Here is a 10,385-nt window from a genome sequence, read left to right on the forward strand (position 1 = left end):
TTTTTTTTGGCTGGAGTGCAGTGGCACGATCTCGGCTCACTGCAACCTCTGCCGCCTGGGTTCAAGCAATTCTCCTGCCTCAGCCTCCCATGTAGCTGGGATCACAGGTGCTCGCTCCCGCATTTGGTCAATTTTTGTAGTTTAGATGGGGTTTCACCATCTTGGCCAGGCTGGTCTTGAATTCCTGACCTCATGATCCACCCACCTCGACCTCCCAAAGTTCTGGGATCACAGGCGTGAGCCACTGCACCGGCCTGGGTCATGTTTTTATTTATGCTATTAACCCTTCGCAATCCTCATCATCTCTTGCCTGGATGACTGCACTCACCTCTTTTTAATCTGCCTGCTCCTGCCCTCCCTCACTCTGAATTTATTCACACTGCAGTCATAGGGGTCCTTTTATTATGTCACTTTGCTTAAAATTTTCCAGAGGTTTCCAGCTTACTGGAAAGAAAAGACAAAGGCCTTACAGCCACCTACAAACCCTTCAGCATACAGTCCTCTTCTGTCTTTCTTCCTTGTCCTACTTCAGCCACACTCGGCCTCAGGGCCTTCGCACTTGCTCTTTCCTCTGTCAGCAAGGCTAGATACCTCACTTTAGGTCTGTGCTTGGATGTCATTGGATCAGGGAAGCCTCCCGAGACCCCAATCCAACACTGTGTAACCTGCATACTCTCCTTCATAAGCACACATGCATTCTCTCTTTTCCCTTTTTCTTTGCTTTCATTTTAGTTAGCAACTGCTTGACATAAACACTTTTTGTCTCCCTCCTAGAGTGTAAAATCTGTGAGTGCAGGAACTTGTTCACCACCTTGATCCAGTGCCTACCTGGCACAGTGCCTGGCCTTTTAGTCATTCGACCCTTGTCCAGTGAGTCCGTGACTGTCTCTGTGTTTCCGGGGCAACTGACATCTCAAGGGCTTTTGTTTTTTGAGACAGAGTCTACCTCTGTCGCCCAGGCTGGAGTGCAGTTGGCTCGCTGCAACCTCCGCCTCCCAGTTTCAAGCGATTCTCCTGCCTCAGCCTCCTGAGTAGCTGGGATTACAGGCATACACACCACGCCTGGCTAGTTTTTGCATTTTTAGTAGAGACGGGGTTTCACCGTGTTGGCCAGACTGGTCTCGAACTCCTGACTTCAGGTGATCTGCCTGCCTCGGCCTCCGTAAGTGCTGGGATTACAGGCGTGAGCTACCTTGCCTGGCCTCAAGGGCCTTTTTGAAGCTCCTTTTTTAATGCTATGTTCCCAATAATCTGGGAAACACTCAGCACCCACACTGAGGGGCCAAATCTCCCCGCTTCTACCCATCTGTTGAATTGAGACGTTAGATGGGCCCGTCTCGAGGGCCCTAACAGCTCAACAGTTGTGTGATGCCATTTGGCCAAGCTTGCGGGGCTTTAAAATGCAGTTTGAGAGGACAGGAAGCAGGTAAGGAGAGGGAAGCCAGTCTGGAAGGAATTGAGCGAAGAACGTGGGCTAGCCTGGTTAAACATTTGTCCTTAGCTTTCACTTTTTATGCGTCTAAAGACCATCACTCTGAAACCTTGTTCCCCCGAGAGTGCTGGGGTCTTCTCCGGGCCTTCTGAGGAGAGCCGTTTAACGGCAGCAAAGTGCCCACGGAGTCCACTGGGGCTCCAACCAATTTTTTTTTTTTTTTTTTGAGACAAGCTGGGGTGCAGTGGCAGGATCTCGGCTCACTGCGACCTCCGACTCCCGGGTTCAAGCGATTCTCCTGCCTCAGCCTCCCAAGTATCTGGGACTACAGGCGCCCGCCACCATGCCCTGCTTGCTAATTTTGTATTTTTCGTAGAGGCAGGGTTCTGCCATTTTGGCCAGGCTGGTCTCGAACTCCGGACCTCAGGTGATCCTCCCGCCTCGGCCTCCCAAAGTGCTGGTATTACAAGCGTGAGCCGCCGTGCCCGGCCTCCAAGCACATTTTGTTTCTGTATTAGCAACAGCTGTGCTCGGCCAGAGACGGTGAAAATACACGGTTCAGAAAATGCACCTCGGTGTGAACCAAGTGTAGCTGAGGACGCTTTAACCTGGAGGGGACATCGCCACCTCACAAACTCTCGAAAGAAAGGGACACGGCGCATCCATCATGGCTGCCGGAGACAGAACAGCGAGAGGCAACGGAAAGGAAATGGCGCCGGGGCCCGCCGCCATTCTCAGCGGGCCCAGGGCTGCGGGGCGAGAGGGCTGCCGGCGCCATGTAGGAAGGCCAGCCAGGGAACTTAAGACCCTCCCGACTTCTGGCACCAGGAGACCCTGAAACTTGATAACAATATGGAGGACGGTTATTGTTTCTGCAAAGCAACTTCCACAAGCCGGCCGCGGGGTCTGTCCCGAGATCGGAATCAGGCAAAAACCTCTATTCTCTAAACAGAATGCGTTACGCATACTGCGCATCTTCGCAACAGCGGCCGGCTAACGACGCAAAGAATGTTACGTCGCACCAGAGGCGCTTCCTCCCACCTCACCCCACGTTCTAGTTCAGGTGGCGCGAGAACTCTACGCTCGCTCCGTACTTCGTTTTTCTTGTACAGACCGCAAAATACGCCCATCGTCGCAACTGACGTAAAGCGCTTCCAAGAATACCCGTAATTCCCCGCGGAGCCCTCGGGCTATTCCGAGACGCTGTTTACGTATCGTCTCCGCCGTACGTAGCGTTAAGTTGGAGCCGACTCAGCGGCGGCCGCCATTTTGTGCAGTCGCTGGGAAGGAAGGAGACGCCTAAACCGCGGCACTGCCCGGTTTGAGCGTAGCCAAACCTGCCCACCGGCTTTATAGCCCCGATTCTCTGTGTTTTGCTCCCGTCTCCGACGAGAGAGGCGGCGACGGTGGCGTCTGCGACGGGAGACAGCGCGTCGGAGCGAGAGAGCGCTGCGCCTGCCGCCGCCCCAACAGCGGAGGCGCCGCCGCCATCGGTCGTCACCAGACCGGAGCCGCAGGCCCTCCCGAGCCCGGCCATCCGTGCCCCGCTCCCAGATCTCTATCCTTTTGGGACCATGCGCGGAGGAGGCTTTGGGGACCGGGACCGGGATCGTGACCGTGGAGGGTAAGGGTGGGGGAGGAGAGGAGAGGCCTGGCGTGGGGGTGGGGGTGGGGGAGTTGCTTTCTGGGGAGGCCCGGCGGACTGCGGGCCTGGGAGTCCTGCTCCTGACCCCGGGAGGCGAGGCGACTCGAGGCCAGACACCGGTTTCGTTTGCGGGCCTCGGCCCCAGGGTCACTCGGGACCCGAGGAGGGCGGCGGCTTGGCTACGCTGGGCCTCTCTTTGCGAAAGGTAGTCGTGGCGCGGCCCGGCCTCGTCTCAGCCCCGCGGGGGATCGGGAGGGGCGGCCTGGCCGCAGCAGCCCCTGCCCGGGCTTAGGCGCCTCGCCTGGCTTCCCAGCTCTCGGGCCTGGCGGCTTGGAGCGGGCCGTTTGATGTCTTCAGGCCTCGGCGTTCATCTGGAAAAACACGGATCTTCCTAAGAGAATACTTAAGCCCAGGAAAGCTTTACACGAAATGGCAGCCTTGACGTTCTCTCCCCCAGAGTTCACTGTTTAAGACACTGGAGACGAAAAGACCAGCTTCTCATTTTTAAAAATAGGTTTTAATCCTCTTTAGTCGTGTTTTAAGTCGAAGGAAGTGCATTGGGATGTAAAGCAATGGAGTTGCTTGCCATCTAAATGACCGTGTTTGGGGGAAGGATTTTTTTGGGTCGTTAATTTAGTTTTAATATTTCGGCCTTTTTTCTCTAATTGGAGTGCAGCATCAACTATTCTGCCTCGCTAGGAAAGTTACTGGTATTGTGGGCCGGGCGCAGGCCTCAGGCCTGTAATCCCAACACCTTGGGAGGCCGAGGCGGGCGGATCACCAGAGGTCGGGAGTTCGAGACCAGCCTGACCAACATGGAGAATCCCCGTCTCTGCTGAAAATACAAAATTAGCTTGGCTTGGTGGTGCATGCCTGTAATCCCAGCTACTCGGGAGGCTGAGGCACGAGAATCGCTTGAACTCGGGAGGCGGAGGTTGCAGTGAGTGGGGATCGCGCCACTGCTCTCTAGCCTGGGCAGCAGAGCGAAACTCCGATCCCCTGCTTCCAAAAAGAGTAATGTGACGCCAATTTATATGTGTGTGTGACCTTGGTCAAGATCCGTAACTTTTGTGAGCTTGTTTCCTCTGAGGAAGGTGATAATAATTGCCTTTACTTTGGTGTGTTGTCAGGAATTAAGAGATAATGGATGTAATAGTCTCGCTGTATGTAGTGGGCGCTCACCATATTTTCCCCAAACGTTTTTGTCTTTTGTGGTTCAGATGCACAACTACTGAATCTACTAGTCACAAGCACTTCAGTTGCCACTTTTTACAAAATTATTTTGATTTATACCTTATTAGGAAGGAAGATATTTGATCTCATTGTTTAAAGGACGAGAGATGGAATGTTTGCTTGTGTTTGACAGTATTGCTGAGTTTAGAAGTGAATTTCAGTACAACCACTTAGAAAAAGATTTTAAGATTATCTAAGAAAGTTGAAAACAGCCCAGTAATTCCTCCCTAAGCTTTATACCCTAGACTGTAATGCCTAGAGAAATCCTTGCACACGTGCCCCAAGATCCTTGTACGGAAAAGTTTATATACCAGCATTCGTGCTAACAGAATATTGGAAACAACTCAAATGTCTCCATAAATTGTGGATATTCGTGCAATTGAATACAATTTAATCAGCCGTGAAAAAGAGAAAAGAGCTTGAATTAATGTGGATAAGTCACAGACATGTTGAGTTAAAAAGCAAGTTGTGGTAGGGCGCACATTTAAGGATATGTGCAAATATGACAGGAAAAGGAATGGTTAACAAAATTCAAGGTAGTGGTTATTAGGGTGAAAGTTGTAAACTTGAAATAGGCACATAGAGGGGATACAAGGTACTAATAATGTTCTGTTTCTTTACCATGGCTGTTTGGTTTAATATTTCCTTTCACCATATATATGCTTTAATAAGTTATTTGAAAGGAAAAAAGTGAATTACTGATCCATACTTTAACTCTTTGAGTATCAGATGACATTTTTTTAAAATTTCAAACGAATTGGCCGCCTTTCATAAGATCTTTGTCACAACTCTCCCTTTCCCAAGAAATGTTCTTGATTATTTGAATTGCTGTTTTACTCTTAACTGAATGCTACACAGTTGAATTGGTGGTTACTTTGAAAAAGGAATAGGTGAGGTCAGTTCATGTGTTTCACATGTGTGATGCAAAAATGATATGCATTGTACATGTGATGGTTTTTAATGTTAATATATGAATGTTAATATATGGTTTTTAATGTTAATATATGAATCTTCAAAGGTGAATTTTTTTTGCAAAGCCAAATTAAACTTATTACTGACTGGATAAAAACATTTGAGCCTCATAGTATACCAGAGAGTATGATGTGCATATTTAAAGATGGTATGGATAAGCTCAAAAGTGAGAGGTTTTGTTGAATTTTGAGGTCATTAATTATGTCAGCATTAATTATAAACATGGAAGACGGCATATTTTCCAAAAACCCCATGTTTCAAATTACATGTTTAGTGTAGAATAGTATGTCTTGAATAAATAGCCAGGGAAATAAGGAGAGAGGAAAAAAAGTACATAAATGATAATCATCAGTTTAAAGCCTTAACAGGAATCTTACTTTCAAAAGTTCTAGTTTTTCCTAAATCAGTAAGGTTTGGGTAGCATTGCAATGCAGCAGTAACAATGAAGTATTTTATAATTTGCAAGAGTGATAATCCAAAGACTTTCTACCTCTTGAAAAGTACCTTATTTATCTGCTTCATTTGCAAGTGTGTTGGGAGCAGCAATTGAGGTGGCCTTTTGGTCTGTTCAGTAATGAGCCTTAAGCTGAGGATCATATTAAAGATGTCCCTGACACGTGTATCCCTATGCTATGTGCTCTTCCTGTTCTGATTCTTAATTTGTCTTACTCAGTAGTGGTATAAATGGAATTAGCCAAGTTCTGACTGTTGAGTGTAGGTATCCAGTGATCCCAATAAAATCTCCTGCCATCAGTTTTTGTTATGTGTGTATTTAGAGGAATGTCTAGCTGGTTAAACCAGCCTTCTAATGGCTTTGAATTTCAGGAAATGAGGCCCTGTAGAATAATACACCTACTTGCCTATCAATGATAAAGTGGAACTTTATATAAGATGAAGTTACAAATGGGTTAGAGTGGGAAAAGGAAACTAAATTTAGTACAGTATTTACACGGAGTAAAGAAACTGAGTGAAGAAATGCTATACAGTTTGTGTATGCCGAAGACCTACACTGCACAAGATCGAAATAGGGAAAATGAAGGCCATCTTAGTGTTAAGATTCTTCTAGGAAAAGTAGCTTCTGATTTCTTAAATTTTAGCTTTGGCCAGTGGTCATATTTGTATTCCCCTTGGGCTTGTCTGTTGTGAAAGGTTTATAAAAAGCCAGAAGTTGATCTTAAGTAATTAGTTGAGTGTTAAAGCCTTAAATAATTCTTGTTAGTGTTTTTTTTCCTGCAAATTAATAATACCATTTGGGAACAAGAAGGAGATAGAAGGTAAAAATAGAGACCAAAGAAGGAAGGGTCATAAATCTATGTTCAGCTCTTTTGTTTTTTTTTTTTCTTTCTTTCTTTTCTTTCTGTCTTTTTCTGTCTTCCTTTCTTTCCTGTCTTTCTGTCTGTCTGTCTTGACGGAGCCGCCCTCTGTCTACCAGGCTGGAGTGCTGTGGTGCCATCTCAGCTCACTGCAACCTCCGCCTCCCAAGTTCCAGCAGTTCTCCCACCTCAGCCTCCCAAGTAGCTAGGGGTTACAGGCGTGAGCCACTGACCCGGGCAGGCTCAGCTCTTTTATTAGCGTAAGCTAAATATGAAGACCAGTCTACCAAGTCCTTTCCAGGGCCCAGTTGTGCTTTGCAGATTAGCAGACAAGTGGAGTGCTCATCACATGGAGGAGTGGTCCCAAGAAGCTATTCTAAGATTGAGGGACTTGCTTGGAGTATATTTTCCTCCTTGTCCACAATCTTGCCTTTAATTGAAACTTAAACTAATATCATTCTTTGCCTGCATGTCTGTTACCCAAGAGTAGAGACTTGTTTTTGTTTTATTTAGTAACTCCAGCACAGCACCACTTAAAACAGTAACTGATACATACTTGGTTCCTAATAACTTGGTACCTAATAACTATTTGTTGAATGAAATGATGCTAACTTGTACTGGGTGCTGGCTATGCCAGATACTTTTATAGCACATTGCACATTATTAGATCATTTTCTCAGCAACCTCTGAAATAGGTGGTATTATTTCTGCTTTGCATAGGAAACTAAGGTATGTAGAAGTTAAATAATTATATTCAAATTACACAGTAAGTGGCAGAATCAAAACTCAAAACCATGTCTGGATCCAGAATCTGTGATTGTAATCCCTAGGATGTATTTCTCTCAATAAAGGAGTTTTTAACTTTTCACCTATTGTAGACGTACTCATAAAACAGCATTGTTGGGTAGTAAAGGAAGTTTTACACAGTTCTCCATACCTTTAAATAGGAGTAAATAAAATGGTCTTTTTGGAGGTAGGCTGGTAGTATCTCTAGAACTCCATCCTTTTTGAATGTTTTTATGGCATGTACGATACATTGCTTTGAAAGTACTGATGAACTAACTAAAAATTCTGTTGTTCTAGATTTGGAGCAAGAGGTGGTGGTGGCCTTCCCCCGAAGAAATTTGGTAATCCTGGGGAGCGTTTGCGTAAAAAAAAGTGGGATTTGAGTGAGCTCCCCAAGTTCGAGAAAAATTTTTATGTGGAACATCCAGAAGTAGCAAGACTGACACCAGTAAGTTTACATGTGTATTTTAATGTACAGATTATTGAACCAAGTAGATACATTGGTTAGAGTTTATTCATATGCTGCTGTTGCTGTTTTACATTTTATTCCAGTGTGGTGGTATTTTTCTTACAAAAAACTTTTGGTTAATTTTTTTTTTTTTCCTTTTTGTAGAGACTGGGTTTTGCCATGTTCCCCAGGCTGGTCTTGAACTCCCTACCTCAAGCAAACTACCTGCCTCAGCTTTTCAAAGTGCTAGGATTACAGGCGTGAGCCACTGCACCCAGATTTTTTTTTTTTTTTGAGACAGAGTTTCACTCTTGTTGCCCAGGCTAGACTGCAATGGCATGATCTTGGCTCACTGCAACCTCCGCCTCCTGTGTTCAAGTGATTCTGCTGCCTCAGCCTCACGAGTAGCTGGGATTACAGGCACCCGCCACCATGCCTGGCTAACTTTTTGTAGTTTTAGTAGAGACGAAGTTTCACTATGTTGGGCAGGCTGGTCTCGAACTCCAGACCTTGGACCTCAGGTGATTAACCTGCCATGGCCGCTCGAAGTGCTGGGATTACACACGCCCAGCCGGTATTTTGTTTTTTTGTGTGTTTTTTTTGGAGATGGAATCTTGTTCTGTCACCCAGGCTGAAGTGCGAGAAACAGGGTTTCTCCCTCCATGTTGGAGGGAGAACATGGACCAACTCCATGTTGGTCAGACTGGTCTCCATCTCACGATCACCTAGTGATCCACCCACCTCCGCCTCCCAAAGTGCTGGGATTACAGGTGTGAGCCACTGCGCCTGGCCTTTCTTTACATTCTTTTTTTTTTTTTGAGACAGAGTCTCGCTCTATCGCCCAGGCTGGAGTGCAGTGGCCATATCTCAGCTCACTGCAAGCTCCGCCTCCCGGGTTCACGCCATTCTCCTGCCTCAGCCTCCCGAGTAGCTGGGACTACAGGCGCCCGCCACCTCGCCTGGCTAGTTTTTTGTATAGTAGAGACGGGGTTTCACTGTGTTAGCCAGGATGGTCTCGATCTCCTGACCTTGTGATCCACCCGTCTCGGCCTCCCAAAGTGCTGGGATTACAACCTTTCTTATATATACTTAACTAAGACCCCAATACTCATAAAAGGGGACCAGTTTCAATATGCATTGAATTTGTTCTCATTTGTTGATAATGCTTACTAATCTGTTTATTATACATGATTGAAACTATTGTATATTAGGTCATGTCTTTTCATCTGTTAGTGAAAAAGATATATTGGCATTGTCTTTTTTCTTTTTTTGAGATGAAGTCTCGCTGTGTTCCACAGGCTAGAGTGCTGTGGCATGATCTTGGCTCGCTGCAACCTCTGCCTCCCAAGTTCAAGCAATTCTCCTGCCTCAGCCTCCCGAGTAGCTGGGATTACAGACACGTGCCACCACGCCTGTCTAATTTTATTTTTATTTTTTTGTTTTTTTCAGTAGAGGCGGGGTTTCACCGTGTTGGCCAGGCTGGTTTCAAACTCCTGACCTCAAGTGACCCACCCACCTCAGCCTCCCAGAGTGCTGGGATTATAGGTGGGAGCCACCGTGCCCAGCCAACATTGTCTATTCTTGTACCTCGTTATCATTGTTTTTTGGACTCTACACATGAAATGGTTACTCTTTCAGAAGAAAGTGTAATGGAAAGAGTACTTGGGTCCAAGTTCCACTTTTTTTCCTCCTCGTTCTGACCTTGGGCAAGTTACTTACCTGTTTTCTCCTGTAGAAAGTGGAACTCTTAATCACCTACATCGTTAATTAACTTACAAAGTAAGTAGGAGCCTTGCAAAATTAAAATGATGCGCATGAAAGTACCATGTAAACTATTAAACATTTGCCATCGTAGCTGTGGACTGGATAATTGCTCAGCTAGCTTGGAACATAAATTCTGAATGTTTAGAGTAACTAGTTTACTAACTTGTCTTATTTAATTTTTTTCCATAGTATGAGGTTGATGAGCTACGCCGAAAGAAAGAGATTACAGTGAGAGGGGGAGACGTTTGTCCTAAACCCGTGTTTGCCTTCCATCATGCTAACTTCCCACGTAAGTATTCTTCAGTCTAGAGCCTTAATTTGTTAAATTGGGTTGAATGGGAGACATGGGTAGTAGGTTAAACTCTTTGAGCCAGACTTGGGGTTTTGTTGAAAGGACAAGAGATTGTTTTTATGGTTTTATGGTCATCAGTTCTTCTGTTCTTGTATTTAGACTGAGAATTTTTTTTTTAAGTTTTTATCTTTTTCTAGGGTTTTGCCCTCTGCCTTTTAGAAAACATCAACATGAAATTGCTTTCTAGCTGGACATAATGTGAATTTGGTAAGCAATAAATGACTACCATGTTCCCATGTCCTGTTAGATGCTTTAGGGTAATGGTTTTTCAAATTTCTGGGAGAGGTAGACAATTATCGCAGCTTTTTTTGTTTGTTTGTTTGTTTTTTGTTTTTTTTTGTTTTTTTTTTTTGAGGCGGAGTCTCGCTCTGTCGCCCAGGCTGGAGTGCAGTGGCCGGATCTCGGCTCACTACAAGCTCCGCCTCCCGGGTTCACACCAT

The 10,385-nt window shown here is 45.7% G+C and overlaps 1 protein-coding gene across 3 annotated transcripts in view; it reads left to right on the forward strand.

Moving 5' to 3' along the window:
- The first annotated feature begins 1,363 nt into the window (after positions 1-1,363).
- Positions 1,364-10,385, forward strand: part of DDX17 (DEAD (Asp-Glu-Ala-Asp) box helicase 17) — a 25,569-nt gene continuing 16,547 nt past the window's right edge. For 2 of the 3 annotated variants that reach the window (XM_011964226.1, XM_011964227.1), the window contains exons 1-3: positions 2,667-3,056; positions 7,679-7,829; positions 9,783-9,882. In XM_011964226.1, coding sequence (XP_011819616.1) covers positions 3,007-3,056; positions 7,679-7,829; positions 9,783-9,882 — 301 coding nt within the window. In that variant the 5' untranslated portion in view covers positions 2,667-3,006. Of the gene's footprint in view, positions 1,427-2,666; positions 3,057-7,678; positions 7,830-9,782; positions 9,883-10,385 lie in introns of those variants that run through there. The other variant, XM_011964228.1, reaches the window with a different exon arrangement.

The sequence above is a fragment of the Colobus angolensis genome, unplaced genomic scaffold (genome assembly GCF_000951035.1).
Source record: "Colobus angolensis palliatus isolate OR3802 unplaced genomic scaffold, Cang.pa_1.0 Scaffold65, whole genome shotgun sequence".
Classification (NCBI taxonomy): domain Eukaryota; kingdom Metazoa; phylum Chordata; class Mammalia; order Primates; family Cercopithecidae; genus Colobus; species Colobus angolensis.